We start from the raw sequence: 17,554 nt of genomic DNA, 5'->3' as shown, positions 1-17,554 counted from the left end.
GAGAAAGTAAAGAATCAAAAAGCACCGGAAACAGTTTTGATAAACAGATCAAACCGCTCACTTTTTTTAGTTTTCTTGACCAAGATAATTATTCTGGACTTGTTGGTGTGCCACAGAGGTGTACAAAAATGATCTACATACTGGTTTTTAGCCCGCCCTTCTGCTTTTAAAAAAGCATTAAAGCGGGCTTATGCAACCGCTCTCGTGTCCGTCCGTCCGTCCGTCGCGTCGTCCGTGTAAGTGGAAGGAGATGAGCTAGAGGTCTACAAATTTCAGGGTATCATAGGAGTCTTTCCTAGACAACGAAACGCCTGGTGCAAATCCTGGCAACCACCCCTAAGGGGGTGAAAGGGGGTAACAAAGAAATAGGGGTTGGTCCAAAAAGTAGAACAAAAATATTTTTTATGGTCTCCTCAGGGGTAACTCGTTAAAGTAAAGCCCTTTGGGCGAAAATTTTGTCCGTTCGACTCTATCTTGCACCGTTTGGGCGCTTGAGTGTTTTTTTCGACGAAAATACGGCGAAAATGACCACGTTGCACACAAAGACGTGCAAGGAGGTGTCCAATCGTAAAATGAAACAGGAAGTACCCCTCTCAAACAAAACATCCTGAATTACGAACTACCCTCGGATTTGCCGTATCTTTCACTGTTTCGGCCCTAGAGGTGGATATATTGAAAACAATGGCAAAAAGTCAAGTTTTAAGGACAAACAATACAATCTAAAACTGCGCTGGTTCATTTTATTGTATTTTCGTAAAGCAAAGGAGAAGGGTGGGGTGTAGTCACGGTGTTGCCCCGTTACAGTCTTTTGTCATGTAAAAGGAGCAAATCGCTAGGGCCGCAGGCCCCTCGCCGCAAGTTAGTTTACTCAAATACGTAAAGTGATTTACCGGTCACATTATTTAATTGGTTATGTTCTTCAGTAAATCGCGAGACAGAAATGGTCGGGCCGCAGGCACGACCATTGCCGCCGGCAGGCCAAGCAGGCCCAGCCCCTGCCGAACGGGGTTGCCGGCGCAGCGAAGTGGAGCTGGCAACTGCGTTTGGCGGAAGGGCGGGCCTGCTTGTGGTTACTGTTTCCGGTACTTTTTGATTCTTTTCTTCTTTCTCATTCGGTGGAATGGTCTATTAGTAAAAGTTAAGCTTTTTCATCAAAATATTCATTTTACCTGCCCGAATCAGCTACAAGTGCCTGACATAAACAACAGCTTTCCATAATCGTCCCCGTCCAAAGTTTTGAGGAAAGGTTTAGAACAGTTAGCAGCATCTGCTGCATGCTGCATCAGGCAGAGACGGTGAGGCATGGTAGAGCTTTTGCTCTGAGGCAGAGTCAAGTGAAAAGTCTGAAAAAGAATATTGTTGATAATGATACGTCTTCCACCTTTGTCTTCTGCCTCGTCTGAGAAGACCACGATGTCTTTCCCCTCGAGAGTCATCTTCACCTCTCCTTTTTTCAATTCGGCCACCAGTGGCAAGTATATTTCACGGGCTGTCCTGAGGCAAGGGGTGTCCCCAGACCCGGCGAGATACTTATTGAAGAATTTTTCAAAGCCGTTTGATCCAATTTCTCCAGGGGGATGTTTGGCGTGATGAATGCCTCCACGATGTCTGATTTAAACTCTTCTTCTTCGTTGCAAATACGCTTGGCGCGCCCGGTTCTTTCTTTAAGAAATAGCTGCCGCTCTAACGTCGCAGCAGTTTCCGCACGTGCCTTAGCTTTTTTAAGTGTGCTATTTTTTTTGCAGTGCTCGTCAAGTGTGTCTTCCTCCCAGTCGACTTGCTCGTCACAATGGGTAGAGCGCATGTACTTCTGGCAATCACTGAACTCTACCATAATCGCGGCATCTTGATGTTAACGTCACTTTCTTTGGTTTTAAGGCAGACATTCTTCCCCATTGAGTTGACTTCGAGAAACGAGCAAGATACGGAGAGCAGCGAGGGTGACTGCATAGAACGACTTGTCTCTAGTACGAACTGTACGAACCATCGCGTTTTGAGTCCAATTTCGCGTTTTGTCGCGGTCGATTTTCGCCTTAAAACGTCATACAACAGCCCAGAGGGCTGCGGCGTGGAGCACGAGTCATTTTAACAGTACTTTACAAGAACGTCCCCGACGGGTATTGCAGCTTCTTACAGTACAATTATATGCTCCCTTTTCTCTGAATTAGGTACTGTTTAGGTAGAGTAAATCTTCAAACCAGCCACTATTTCCAGTGGTATTACCGCCATTTTCCTCTCTAAAGCAAAAGAGTGGGCTTACTTTATGGTGGCACTTCGTTAATAAAATGTGTACACCCCCATTCAAAAAAACAAAAAAACAAACATACATTTATATCGTTGTTCGGACACGTTCAGAGTATGCCTGGAAGTTTATTTAACTTCTTCTAGTCTTGTATATCTTTTCATGGGTATGTTATTGGATCCATAAGCTAACATCAATAACTTCGAAGGGATTTGGCGTAACTTGCATGTACTCTACAAACCGCGGTACACACAGCCAAAGATGTTCAGCGTATGAAAAGAATGCTTCGTTTGTTGAGTTTTGATGCTCGACGTCCTACAAGAAACATGTGTCTTTCTAACCACTGATCCATGCTTTCAGTAGGGACCCGCTTCAGGCGGCGCCTACAGCCCTGGGTAGGGGTGTGAATGTAGCTCACCTTGATCACCCCATTCAGAGGGAGTGACTAGTTTGTAACGTGTAACGCGTTACATTAGTTGACTCCTTGCCTTCCTTCTCACGGTTGCCTTAACTGGCTGCCGATACTCCGGGTCTGTGCACGGGCCTGGGGCGCTGTAGTAGGGAGTATCGCCGTGTCCCCACCGTTGTCCACCAGAGCGCGCGCATGCTGGCTCTGCTCTGACCACGGTGGTGACCCTGGTTCCGCCCCCTTCCTCCTCTCTCCGCCGTTGTTTACCTGGGGATGCGGGATCGGATAACCCGGTCTTGCATCTCCAGCCTCGACAGCGGAGGGAGGTGCGATCGCAACTTCCTTGTAACCTCCAGGTATGGACCAGCTGATTCACGAGACGAGGGTGACCGTTCTGTGTGCTGACACTGTGTTTTTTTTTTTGTTTTTTTTTTGTTTTCTTCATCACTTCCAGCTTTGATGAGGTTAGGGTTGACGAGGAGCTTTAAGGAATTTGTCCGCGCCATGTCCATGGCCGGCTAGAGACCAAGACGGGCCTCTTCTCTTCTCGCTTCTCCTGCTTTCTCGCCACAGCCGCACCGCATATCTCATGGTAATAAGTAATGTCCCCAACAGTAATGTAATGTCCTGAGTGTGAGTGTGAGTGAAAGGGGGGTGGTCTCCCTGGATTGTTTGGCATGGCCAAATTAAGTGTATGAACGTTGGGTCATTGAGGCATGAGTGCTTGTAGTTCGCGACACTCTCCCATGATCCCAACGTTCATTGCGCTAGTATATAGATCTTCGGAGACCACCCAGTGTGAATGAGTGAATGTTGTGTGTGTGTATATTAGGTAATGTTAAGTATTGCTACTGCTGTTTTTGTACCACCAGTCCACTGCTCAATAAATCATAAATAAATATATTTCTCAATTAATATGGTGTGTCCTCAGTGGGAGTTTACTCCCTGGCGCCCAATCAAAAACTTTACTGATAGAACACACCCCCTCTGCCTTTATGCTGGGAAGCCGGAGTGTAAGACCTTTTGAGAGTACATGTATATTTTGGTCATAAGTTTGAGTTTAGGACTCTTTCCAGTTTGTCCTAAATAACCTGCCATGACAGCTGGTGTGCGCGGCGCATGTTGAACCACAAGGAGTTCTCCGTATTTTCGCCACTTTGAAGTTCAACGATGAATCTGTCATCATCAGCAGCATTAACTGCCTCCCTCTGCCTTTGAAGGACCGAGTCAAAGAGGGATTTCATGAGCCCCTCTGTGGGTAGACTGTTACTGAGACCCCGTATTGCCATTACCTTCTCCAAGTAGGTCGCTTTAAACAGTTTAAGTTCACGCTCACATCAAGACGGTTTGCAGTACCTCCAGTCCAGTGTATGCTGATCCTTCGGCTCTTCGTCCTCATCCCGGGGTCGTTTTGAGGGTCCCGGTTGAGCTAAGGGTTTCCTACAGGGTCCCCGTTGAGGGGCCTCGAGGCCTCGAGGGACCAGGTGGGGGTGAAGGTTGAGTGGCAGCGGGCTGTCGGGGTGGCGTGGTAGGGCGTAACGGATTGTCAGAGGTTGACTCACCGTCGCTAATCAAAGCCATCGCTACTTTAAATGAGCCGAGCGCATGGCGACTATTCCCGCGATGTTGACGAACGTGGGCTTCATACCCCTGCTTAAGGAACCCCGTCAGCCGAGCGTCCTGCAGCTCCTCGCCAGAGGTATTAGTGAGGGCCATGAGCATCTCACAATAAGCCTCATCTATTAAAAGTTGAGTGTAGAAACCTGCCCCCCCCCCCCCTCATTCGTCCAAAATCTCCGTCACAACGGAGGGCAACTTGTCCTGCTCGTCAGCAACCAAGCTGACAGACGCTCGCGAAGAGAAACAAGCTCACAGCCCGAGGGCGGAGCAAAGGCTCACGAAAAGCACACACTTCAATAGCGCTAAGGCTAAGAAGTAAGTAACGGCGCAATTATTTAGGTTAGTACAAAACCACTGGCACTTACAGCAGCACAGCGGGAAAAAAACAAGCAGGCCCGCCCTTCCGCGAAACGAAGTTTCCAGCTCTGCTTCGCTCCGCCGGCAACTCCGTTCGGCAGGGGCCGTGCCTGCTTGGCCTGCCGGCGGCGATGGTCGGGCATGCGGCCCGACCATTTCTGTCACGAGGCCTTGTTACTTAACTGCCTTTAACGTTATTTTTAGAGTTGAAGTGATAACTTGTAACTTTTGATGTTTAGTTACTCGACTTGTCAACTGTTTTCACTGTGTGTACGATTAATTTTGGACATATTGAGTAACTAATATTTGTTCGTGTTATGATAAATTTCGGAGCCCTGCGAAATGTTTCTGAAATTGAAGCATACGAAATATTTTCGTAAATTGTTTTTAACGAAGCATTTTGTAATGTTTCATCGTAAGATCAAGCACAAAACTTACATTTTGATCAGTGTGTGAAATATTAAAATCTCTCTTGCCTTGAACAGCCCGTTGCACGAGTCTTGTGCCACCAGCATGAGGGACCAAAGGGCATAGAATGCCATACTGCAGCATACTGCGGCAATCACCTGCGGAAAAATTGTTATTACCAAACGGTAAACCAGGCGGAGTGAAACTCGAGAAAATCGAAAAAGTGGAACTATGTAAATTTCAAGAGTTCTCCGGCAGCAGATTTCGAGAAGACTCAACGGAACAGCAGCAATGGGCGGCGGCTGGGCTTCTGGGCTAGGGTAGGAGGCGGCAACGCGCCAGCCGAGCCGCCCCCCACCATAGCCCGAACATGCGCAGTAGGCTTGTGTTTTATCCACGAGTCTTCCCGAAATCTGCCTCCGAAATGTTCTTATTCTGGGTCAATATAACACAAGGTAGATGTACGCCAGACCACGTCTCGCGTAACAGGCTTCGCGATATCTCACGAAACACTGTTACGCTGCGACGCGCCTGGCATACATCTACCTTGGCCTGCGGCGCTGACACCCGAGTCGGGTAGTGGAAAAATGTACACAAAGGTACGGGCCTACGGCCCGTCACCTCGACTAAGCATGCAGGGTTGTACATTTTTTCGCTTATTTTCGTCACAAGTACCCTCTAGCGTCTCAACGGTTTGAGCTAGGGCAAAACGGACGAAATTTTCGCCCAAAGGGCTCTACTTTGATGGGTTACCCCCTAGGAAACCATAAAAAGAATATTTTTAAAAAACGTCATTTTGGGGACCTGTTGTTTTTGATTTTTTAAAAATCCAGTTTTTGAGCTATAATGCTCATCTTCGAACTCGACCTGTCTTTTTTAGGTAGAAAACGACCCTGAAAATCCCAGGTCGCTCGCTCAATCCGTTCTCGAGTTATCGTGCGGACAGACAGACGTGCAGACAGACAGACAGACAGACAGACAGACAGAAAAAGTTTTTTCCGACCAGACGGAGTAATAGGCTTCGCTAATCGCTCAGCCAATGACAGAAACGAGCACCACCCCCCACCCCCCCCCAAAGATTTCTCTGGATCTGTCTGGAACATAACATAACATACCATTGAATACCGGCCGTGCTTACACACTAAAAAATCCGAAACGGTACGCTGCATAAAATGCCTGCACTGCAGTGCATAAAGAACCAGCATTTGTATGGATCTTTCTGGAACATAACATTAGAAACCGACGGCTCCTTGCAAAAGCAACCGTTCTGTACGGTACGTGTCTAAACCATACGATCTATACGGTACGTCTCTAAAACATACTATCCGTTTTCGTCGGTTTTCGCTAGCATATTTTCGGCAGCCGCATGGAGAAGTACTGTAAATGGAGATGCAACATGGGAGGCTATGGTCGGCACACTGTGTCTTGGCGAACGCATCTCCTCCGAAAATATTTCACTCACCTACATAAATCCGGCACCACTGCATTCCTCATAGTCGAATTGAGCTAAGCATCACAAAACATCGACACTAGGTCGTACCCGATTCGAACGAGCGCCGTTAGAACTCGCGGGATAGGCTTTCGGCCGGGTGCCGCCCGTGCCCAGCACGCGCCTGCTAGCAGCTACTAACGTTCCCGACCGCGCCGCCGCTCGCCATCGCCGCGCCATCTAGCGGCCGGCTCAGCGACTCGCAGCCCGCGCCCGCGTCGTCTGTTCCTCCTGCATTGTTCTTTAATGTTGTTGTGCAGAGTTCTTTCTCGAGTGTAAGCTGTTTGTAATTGTTTCGGTGGAGAAGACATTTGTGTAAGTGTTAAATTTGAGCAATGTAAATGCCAAGAGCGCTCTATGTAAATGGCTGTAGTGCTGCATTTATGTTATTTATGAAGTTGAAATGTCTCAACAGGTTAGACGCTATCCCTGGACCTGTACCCGGCGTCGTTTTCTATTCGTGACTCCCAACTGAAGCTGAAGTGACAAGTAGTGACAATGCCTATGAAGGCAAAGAAAAAGTTCACACACGTCAAAACTGGGAAATATCACAAAAGTCGCGGTGGAAGTGGTGCTAGTCATGCCTATGGTCGGCCTCGGTCTGCTAGCCCAAATTCAAATCAGGTTACTTATTTTCAATACCAGTTCAGTTTTCTGTACTAATGTATACTTTATAAACTAATCAATGATTTTGTTTTTATTACATTTTAGAGCTCGGATTTCAGTGACTATGGGGACTGTGAATCTGATAGCAGCAATGCTACAGCAGAGTTTATTGCTGCAGTGTCGGATATCTCTATCATATCTGATGATGCTGCAAGTGATGGAAATGTGTCAGAGGTAACATATGTACAGTTTATTCTTCTTTTAGTGACTTACATTAATACAACAAGAAATGTACTAATGTTTATTTTTTTCTTACAGTGTTCTGTTTCTTTGGACAAGTCTACATGTGTGGACAAACCTGAAGACACTGTTGTGCCACAAGATGTGTTGTTGTCTACCATACAGTTGCTCAAGAGTGTGTTGCCACCTAACTGGATTTTAGTTGCTGATCGTGACGGGTTCAACTGTCTCAAATTGTCACTAGGAGACGACCCTAGTGTGCAGAGGAATGTTCGTGTGACCCACAGTGGTGTTCTAAGAATAACTGTTCATCGCAAGGAACTGCCACCAGACCTTCTCAAAACACTCACCCGAAGTTGGCCCAGTGGACTTCGCCTGACTTCTCAGTCCAGCAAGCTTTTTGTGGACCAGGTTTTACGTGTTGTGCTTGCTGTGCGAGCTTATGAAGTGTGTGCTGGTGCTGACCTTCAGAAGTATGAAGAAATGTGGCCTAGTGAGACATCTGGCCAGATTGACAATAATCCATATGATGAGGGCCGGTATGTGAGGACATTTAGGTCGTCTCAGTGTTCAATGTTATTACCAGTTGAGAAGTGGTCTTGTGCTCATAGTCAACAAGCTTGTGAGAGGTTACGTAAAAAACGCAAACATTTTCTGGAGGAGGTTGCTAATTCCTCTACTAGAAATGATAATCTTACTGAAGCTCAAAAAAAACAAAAGTTATGCCAACAGCAGGAAGCTCTAAAGAATTTAAAGAAACAGCTCCATTATTATAAAAGTGTAAACTTAGAATTGCAGAGCAGTGGTGTTAATATTGATGAAAAATTAGGTGAATATTTTGCTGAATTAGTTAGACAAGAAAGATTGTCACCTGTTATGCATCTTTTTTTGCAACAACAGTTAAAATCAGCTTCTAAGAAAAGTTCAAAAGGAATGAGGTGGCACCCAGCCATGATAAGATTTGCTCTTCTCATTAAAAGTACATCTTCTGCTGCTTATGATGCCATGCGCCAAACTGGTATGATACATCTTCCTGGTGAGCGTACATTATTTGACTACAGTCATGCTGTACCTCGAGAGGAAGGATTGTTTACATCAAAATTAAATATAGTTGCTGGTAAAGTGTCTGAATTTCCTGAAAAGCACCAAAGGTTCCATAATTTATTAATGGATGAAATCCATATCTGTCAGAAACTAGTTTATAGGAAATCAGATGGGCGTTTAATTGGATATGTGAAACTCAATGAAGTAGAGGAAGAATTAAAACAACTAGAGGCTGCAGTTCAAAGTAGTACATTGTCTGACCCTGATGTTGCTACATGTATTCTTGCTTTTATGTTGAAAGGTGTGAGTAATAATGTTAAAGAAGTCATTGCAGCTTACCCTTCAGCAGCTATGAAGAAAGAATTTTTGTATGATAGAGTGTGGGAAGTTATACCAGCTTGTGAGAGAAGAGGTATTTATATTTTGGCTCTAGTTTCAGATGGTTGCTCAGTTAATAGGTCATTTATTTCTATGCACACTCCAGCTACTCAAAGTGAGCTACACCCTGGTCTTGTTTTTGATACCAAAAATCCATGTTCTCCAGATAGAAATTTATATTTTATTGCTGATCCTCCCCATCTGCTCAAGACCATTAGAAATAATTTTGCAAAGTCTGGTACTGGTAAAAAATGTACTCGTCTGCTCACAAAGAACGGAGAATTCATTGTATGGAAAACTATAGAGAAGTTGTATCTTGGAGATGCTGATATGTCTTTGCGTAGATGCTGTAAATTAAATTATCAGAATGTTTACCTTAATGGGTACAGTTGCATGAAGGTATCTTACGCAGCCCAAGTCCTAAGCAATAGTGTTGCTCAGGATCTCAAGAGTAGAAAGATCCCTGGAACTAGTGAAACAGTTACTTTTATCAAGAAAGCAAATGATTTCTTTGATAATGTTAATGGTGCTTGGTCATTGCAAGGCAAGAAAACTGCAAATTCCAGATTAGATCCCTACACCAGTGTGGATGATCCACGATTCGCAGAACTCCTAGAATTTGAGAAGTATTTTCTTGATTGGGAAGATGAAGTTAAGGTCAATGCCAAAATTCCTCAAGGTAGTAAAGGAAAGGCAATATTGAGTCATCAAACATTACAGGGTATTTACATAACTGTGAATGCATTCATTGGTGCTGTTAAATATTTACTAAATGATGTTGGTATCAAGTTTGTAAATGCTCGTGTGTTCTGCCAAGATCCTCTGGAGCAGTACTTTGGCAAGCAACGGGCTGCAGGTGGGGGAGGACAGAATCCAACCGTTGATGCTTTCATGAATACTGATATGAAGATTACTATTCACAGAGACCTTAATACAAGAAAAAGGTCTGGCAACACACAGGCCAGTACTTCTCATATAGACATCAGTGATGAAAAGTTGGCAAAATTACCAAGAAAGAAGATGTGAATTCCAAAAAGAAAAAAACCATTCTACAACAAGTATAAAATTTAATTGGCTGAGCGATTAGCGAAGCCCATTACTCCACTGACCGAAAAAGTTTCATTCTGTTTGTGGGTTTGTTTGTTTGTTTGTGTGTTTGTCTGTCCGCACGATAACTCGAGAACAAATTGAGCGAGCGACCTGGGATTTTCAGGGTCGTTTTGTACCATAAAAAGACAGATCGAGTTCGAAGATGAGCATTCTAGCTCAAAAATTGGACTTTTAAAAAATCTAAAACAACAGGTCCCAAAAATGACGTTTTTTAAAAATATTTTTTTATGGTTTCCTAAGGGGTAACTCATCAAAGTAGAGCCCTTAGGGCGAAAATTCTGTCCGTTTTGCTCTATCTCAAACCGTTGTGGCGCTAGAGGGTGTTTTTGACGAAAAAAGGCGAAAAAATGTACAACCCTGCATGATTAGTCGAAGTGACGGGCGTTGACGAGCCGGAGGGCCGTATCTTTGTGCACATTTTTGCACTACCTGACTCGGGTGTCAGCGCCGCAGGCCAAGGTAGATGTATGCCAGGCGCGTCGCAGCGTAACAGTGTTTCGTGAGGTATCGCGAAGCCTGTTACGCGAGACGTGGTCTGGCGTACATCTACCTTGTTAAGTTGTAGAGCAGCAGGACAATTTTACATTGTTAAGGAAACAAAGAAAAGAAAATAAACATATCAAAGCATATCACTTGCCTTGCATTTCACCCTGCTGGCTTCTTTCACAGTGCATACATAAATGATTCACAGAAAAATGAACAATCACAATACAAGTCACTATACACTGGAAGTGGTAGTGGAAGGGCACTGAGTCACTTTGCCAATTAATCGGGCTCTATGTCCTATTGCTAACTGGGTTTTATTCCCCTTTCCACTTTTAACTCTAGCATTCATTCTTCTTTTTAGGATACCACTTGCATAGGTATTGGTGATTGATTTTACAAGCTTACCCATAAATCTAAAAGACTCATCTTCTGATAAGAAGTTGTCAACAATTGTATCCCATAATAAGAGAAGGGTTGGGTGGTCAACCAAAGCTTTCATTACCCTATCATGGCCTAGACTACCACTACTATTCTCAAGACTTTGAAGTAATTTAGCTAATTCAATAAAAAATGGCAAAGCACTGTCATGAAGAAAAAACAATGACTTCCTGTTGATAAGGCTGGTCCAGTATTGCGGGGACTTTTCACTAACCACAGGGGGAGTTCCAATTCTAGCAAACTTTGACAAGATACACTTTTTAATATTTTGAATCTGAGCATTCTTGGGATGGCTGAAAGAAGCTCTAAAGTGTGATCTCAGTGCTGCACCACATACATGGTGTATATTCTACAACAGGAAAAATAACGTTATAATCTCACTCATTTCAAATGTTTACATTTAATTTATTAAAATTTAGAGTGTTCAAATTTTACCTGCTGACATAAGATGTGGTTGAAATCATCTTTTGAGCGAGTTCTTGCAACAGGGACACGTATGTTTCCTCTCATTGCCTTGCATATAATTATAAAAGCTGTGTCACATAATCTCTTCGCCAAAGGAAACAGAATATTCCAGCCAACTTCTTCGTCACATTTTGTGAGTTCACTAAATGCTTCCCATAATTTTTTCCTATAGTCCATGTCAGAAAACATTCTCATGACACCAGTTTGCAGCAATGGGCGAAGCGCTGAAGGAAGTGCTTTCTTCCCATCAGGTGATGAAAGGGGAACTTTGAAAACTTCCATTATACACATAGCAAATTTTTCCCCTTTATTACCTGCAATTACGGTCTTCATCTCCTTCAGAGAACACACATACTTTTGAGATTGAAAATGTCCTGGTACTTCAGCAGGCACGTCAAATTCAGCTACCAATTTGTCTAATATTTCAGGAAACTTTTCCTTGCAAAGGTCAATGGTTTCAGGTACAGGTGGAACTCGAGCGGCAGCAACTACAAGAAAAAAGTAACTAATCATTATATTTTAAAACTACTCTTAAAAGACAGGGAAATGTGAGGACCAATCTTACCCTTCCACCTGTGGTTTTTCAAGTGATTATTGTACCCACGAGCCGTTTTCAGGTAACTCCCACACGTAGTACAGCGAGCAAAATATTCCTCAGGTGGTGGCTTAGCTTTTCTGGACCTGCCGGAGGGAGTAGTTGGTTTCTTAAAACCGCTACTTTTGGTAGGAGTCGATGTCGGTAGGCCGCCCCCTTCGCTCAACTCTCCTTCGTCCACACCAAATGAATCATCATGTGATTCCACAGATTGAGTTGACACAAATGTCGAATTATTAATTCCGAATTCATCGTCCCCCACCGACACATTGAAATCATCATCATCATCATTATCATCTTCCATTTTACTACGGTCGCAAAACTTGTGCCAACGCTAACACACGATATCAAACAAACAGACGACGCGGGCGCGGGCTGCGAGTCGCTGAGCCGGCCGCTAGATGGCGCGGCGATGGCGAGCGGCGGCGCGGTCGGGAACGTTAGTAGCTGCTAGCAGGCGCGTGCTGGGCACGGGCGGCACCCGGCCGAAAGCCTATCCCGCGAGTTCTAACGGCGCTCGTTCGAATCGGGTACGACCTAGTGTCGATGTTTTGTGATGCTTAGCTCAATTCGACTATGAGGAATGCAGTGGTGCCGGATTTATGTCGGTGAGTGAAATATTTTCGGAGGAGATGCGTTCGCCAAGACACAGTGTGCCAACCATAGCCTCCCATGTTGCATCTCCATTTACAGTACTTCTCCATGGCAGCCGTTTGGGAATGGAAGAAAGTTATTAACCATTCATGTCTCGGTATCAGGTGAAAGTTCGATCTTTCCTCTTTGTATTCCGCCCATAGAAATAATAAATTTTTGCCTGCAAATCTAGTAAATAGGCTATCAAAAATATGCTTGCAAAAAAAGCTTCAAACGGATAGTATGTTTTAGACGCGTATCGTACATAACGTATGCTTTTGCAGGGAGCCATCGATAATGACCGTTCGTTCTCTAGCCTTATATGCAGGCGCACGCTAGCCGTTTTTCCGACGTCTGCAGCGGGATAACCAGACCTCACAGCCGGTAAGAGCCAGCAGCAGCGGTGGGGTCGGAAAAAATCCTAACCTACGGGTGGATTTTTTGCGAGGCTTCGTCGTCGGAACATATATTTGATCCCCTTGTCCCCGGAAAAAAGCAGATGGGGACAACGCCAGGAGATGACGGTACCGTAGGGTCGAATATTTTCTACCATCCGATTAACAGTGTGTGGTGGGTGGTGGGAAGGGTGCAACGAGCCCGTTACGACAAATGACTTGACGGACGGACGACTGACTTTACGGCGACTGCAGCGCCATCGGGCGGCGTTGCACCTGACTCCCCGACATAGGCTTCCCTCCGCGCCGTGAGAGCGCTCTCTCGGCGCGTTGGGTCTACCTCGTCCGGTCGGCTGATACGATATTACAGAAAATAACCATGAATTACTACGTTTGGCGACTTCAAAAAATGGAGGAAGGGGGAAGTAACCTAGGCTCTCACGTTATATATGTCTCCGGCTCATACAAACTACGTAACAGTACGACTTTCTTTGCGGCGCAAAAACAGAGCCAATCTACAATTCAATACGATCGAGTTGAATAAGTTTACAAAATGAGAAATGTAACAATGAATGGTCTCTTCGACACTCCGCAAAAATACCTCACCTCACAATGTAGCACATGTGGCACATGTGGCACATGAAATTCTACCGTTTGGAATTGTGGTCCCTGAAGACAAACCTCCTGGTTCTAAGATAATAAAACTATCCCACAAAGCCTAATTCTTTGAACCCAGACACCACGTAAAAATAAGGTTCACTCTTAACCATGCGCCCAACGCGTAGGTTGGCGGATCGAGGCGAATAGTCTACTGGGCAAATACAGATATTTCACGTAAAACAGGCAGCAAAATTTACTCGTCCCAGCGAGTTCCAAACTGGAAAGAAAAGATAAAATTTATTTATATTTATCAATAATTCATTTATAAAAATTATTTATAATGATACTGAAATAAAATGGTGAGAGAATTTTCATTACATTCTATGTTAAGATATATTAGAGAACTTTCAATTAATAAACTACAATGACTCGTTATCCTCAAAACGCCTAAGAGGGATGAGGTGAAAGTGAATCGAAGAATGAAAAATTAATTCGCGGAGCGAGTTCGCTCGCGGCAGTGAGCGGACTCGGCGAAGCGCTACTCATTGGGTCGCACAAAATTTTGTCTGTGAGAAACGGTCAAAAACATAATGTCCAAGACTAATCTCAGTCAAGGACAAAAAGTCCAAGACAAAAATCAGACATCTATAGTTTTGTCTGTGAGAAACGCTGTCAAGGACAAAAGCTTCTATGCCTGTACAAACCGCTGTCAAGGACAAAAAGTCCAAGACAAAAATCAGGCATATATAATTTTGTCTGTGAGAAACGCTGTCAAGGAGTTCAAGTCCGAGACAAGTTCAATCATACACTGCAAATTGTGAAAAACGCTGTCATAACACTGTCCGAGACAAATCTCCAGGACAAATAGCAAATATAGGTTTTCGTAACGAGGTCCAAGACAAACATAGAAGACAAACAGCATAGATATGTTTTCTCTGTTGGAAACGGAATTTAGACTGTAAAATGAAAATTAAAAAAAATATAATGTCCAAGACTAATCTCGGTCACGGACAAACAAGTCCAAGACAAAAATCAGCCATCTATAGTTTTGTCTGTGAGAAACGCTGTCAAAGACAAATGCTCCTATGCCTGTGTAAAACGCTATCAAGGACAAAAAGTCCAAGACAAAAATCAGTCACATCTAATTTTGTCTGTGAGAAACGCTGCCAAAGACAACAAGTCCAAGACAAGATGAGTCATGTACTGTCAATGCTACTGAAACGCTGTCATAACACTGCCCAAGACAGAGACCATAAATATGTTTGGTGACTATGTCCAAGACAAGTGTCCTAAACAAATGAAATAAATAAAAGTTTTGACCATTCAAGACACATCTATAAGAATTTTATAATCAAATAAATTTTATTATCTTACAATATTTTTTTTTTTTTGGCTTAGGACTAAAAATAATAAAAAACAAATATACACGAATTTTCATTTTTTTTTTCGAGACCTCTAGAAGCTAAGTGCATTATATGCAATAGTAAATACCAACCACCGCTCACGCCGCCTACACAGTCCCGACGGCGCAGGGGCTCCGCTTCGACAAAGTAATGCATGGTGACCAGGCATTACTTTGTCGAAGCGGAGCCCCTGCGCCGTCGGGACTGTGTAGGCGGCGTGACGGTGTAGGTGACATGGGCGGAAGTCAGCTTGACAGGAAGCGTTGCCGATTTGGTAGAGGCCGGTTCTCAAGGCGTCATCACTACCGTGACAACAACCAATGTCCTGGAACGCTGGCCAAGGTGTAAGAGTGCACCGGCGTCGTCCTCATGGTAATGGTGCACAACAGGAAAAAGTGACTGCCACTCACGACGCCTACAGCGTCAAGACGGCGTAGGGACTCCGCTTAAATGACGTCGACCGTTATGGCCAAGGTAGAAAGCGCAGGCACCTTCCACATGGTGATGGTACCCGACAAGCTGAAGTGACTGCCACAGACCGGTCACGACGTTTACAGCGTCAAGATGCCGCACGGTCTCCGCTATCGTCCAGCCTGCCCAAACGCTGAACGTGCGGACAGCATGACGCCGCTCAGCGACCAGAACTCGTACTCAGCTCCCTTAGAATACATCAAGCTGATCTCAAAAGTAAAGTACAACAGGGCATCTGATGGACACCGTTTTCAAACCGCCTTTACCATTTGACGCGGCATAGAAGTCATCTTTAGGAAAATAAAAGCCGACGTGGTGGAGGCCAGTTCCCAAGGCGTCATCGCTTTCGTAACGGGGGAAGATGCCTTGGATGGCTGGCCAAGGTGCAAGGAAGCGCCGCCGCCGTCCTCATGGTGATGGTGCCCGACAGGAAGAACTGACTGCCGCTGACGACGCCAACAGCGTCACGACCGCGCAAGGCGTCCGCTCTGACAAAGTAAGGCCTATCAACCAGTCTTCCCATCCTTTTACACCGTTTTCAAATCATATCGACCATGTGGCCTGGCGGAGAAGTCAACTTCACCAAAACAGTTGCCGACGTGGTGAATGCCGGTTCCCACTGTGTCGTCGCTACCGTGACGGCGCCCATATCCTGGGACGTTGGCCAAGGTGCAAGAAGGCGTCAGCGGCATCCTCATGGTGATGGTAAACGACAGGAAGAAGTGACTGCCGCTCACGACGACTACAGCTGAACGCCAGGCCTGACTTTGTCAAGTCGGAGGGCCTGCAACATCTGACCGCTGACGACGACGTGGGCGTCAAGCGAAACACTTGTCTGAAGACGCGAGCGATGCAGGCCTTCCCTGGCACGGCTAGGAAACTACCTGACGTGAGGTCCACGGCGGCGCCGAAGACGACGAGGTGGGTGAGGTGATCGTGCAGCAGCCAAAATTCCAACATCACGGCCAGGAACTCGAAAGCTTCATAGGCCCAGGCGAAGCTCGTTTGCTGACAGGTTACACTTCCTTGCACTGCGCTCGTCGTTCCGGCAGCGCTCTGCACGCTCGAACAGCAATGTCGTTTGGAGCTGCGATTACTACAGCTTAACAGAATGATAAATGAAAACAATAAGACAACGTGACAACGTCCTACCAATGAGACAACGTGACGTTGACGTCAACGTTAAATGTCGCGCCAGGTTCTACATCTCCACCTTCTATTTGAAAACCAGCTCGAAGAAGTCCAGGATCACGTCCAAGAGATTTATCAAAGCGGAAAACGAGCACCGTCTGGACGATGTAGGCATCGTGGATCGTGGCCATCAAAGGCCGTCACAGTTATCGTCATGGCCAACTCAAAACATGTAGCCAAGGATACCAAGCATAAAGCAAGGTTAGGAAAAATTAGAAAAAAAAAATACAGAAAACCCAACTTAAGTGAAGACTGTTACAAGTACATCATAAATGCACAAACAATTCTCACAAGGTCAATTTCAAAACAATTACTATTACCACTAGGTAATCATCATAATATCCAAATAGGTTCAACCATAGAATTGGGCTACCAACTGATAGTTCCAAGCTCAAGTAAAACAACTGCGCTAGCGCAACCTACAGGGTCAAATAAAAAGCTAACCCTCCAACGACTATGGATCACAGCAGAGATACTCACCGCGACAAGCTAATGACCCTAAGCTCGGAGAGTATAGCCAAGCCAAAAAAAAATTATATAATTGCCATAAAGGTGCAAAACATAATCTGGCGAAGAGCGGAAATCTTAAATATATGATAAAACTGAACTCACCAAACTGTTACATAAAACTACACAAAAAACTGCCAAAAGCGAATTTCAGATGATGGTATCACATGGTAAACTATGAATAATTCATAGAATTCAACAATCTAGAAAAGCCAACTTGTATCTTAAATTTTAGAATATCACAAAGACAATACAAAAAGAAAATATAAGGCACAACAATTGCAATTTTTCAAGAATAAATAAAACCTTGGTAACCATTCCAAGACTTGAAAAATTCAAAGCAAAAACTCGCCTCACATATTTGTTACTTTCAAAATGGGTGAAGCTACGAAAGAATTATACCCAGCAGTAAATGATGACATTGCCCAAAACCTGGAAAAGATATGTTTCTTTCCAAACATTTCATT

At 44.7% G+C, this 17,554-nt stretch overlaps 1 protein-coding gene across 2 annotated transcripts; it reads left to right on the top strand.

Moving 5' to 3' along the window:
* Positions 1 to 6,736: 6,736 nt before the first annotated feature.
* LOC127750738 (uncharacterized) lies at positions 6,737 to 9,860 on the top strand. Of its 2 annotated transcripts, XM_052273126.1 has the most exons (4): positions 6,737 to 6,840; positions 6,941 to 7,149; positions 7,237 to 7,365; positions 7,450 to 9,860. In XM_052273126.1, the coding sequence occupies exons 2-4, from the start codon at positions 7,024 to 7,026 to the stop codon at positions 9,817 to 9,819; spliced, it is 2,625 nt and encodes an 874-aa protein (XP_052129086.1). In that variant the 5' UTR covers positions 6,737 to 6,840; positions 6,941 to 7,023; the 3' UTR covers positions 9,820 to 9,860. The 2 variants fall into 2 exon arrangements, with proteins under 2 accessions (XP_052129086.1, XP_052129085.1); XM_052273125.1 differs by having other exon boundaries at positions 7,237 to 9,860.
* The last annotated feature ends 7,694 nt before the right edge of the window (positions 9,861 to 17,554 follow it).

The sequence above is a fragment of the Frankliniella occidentalis genome, unplaced genomic scaffold, assembly GCF_000697945.3.
Source record: "Frankliniella occidentalis isolate FOCC.00 unplaced genomic scaffold, Focc_3.1 Scaffold248, whole genome shotgun sequence".
Classification (NCBI taxonomy): Eukaryota; Metazoa; Arthropoda; class Insecta; order Thysanoptera; family Thripidae; genus Frankliniella; species Frankliniella occidentalis.
The sequence above is the reverse complement of the archived record's forward strand: the minus strand, read 5'-3'. Positions and strand labels throughout refer to the sequence as shown.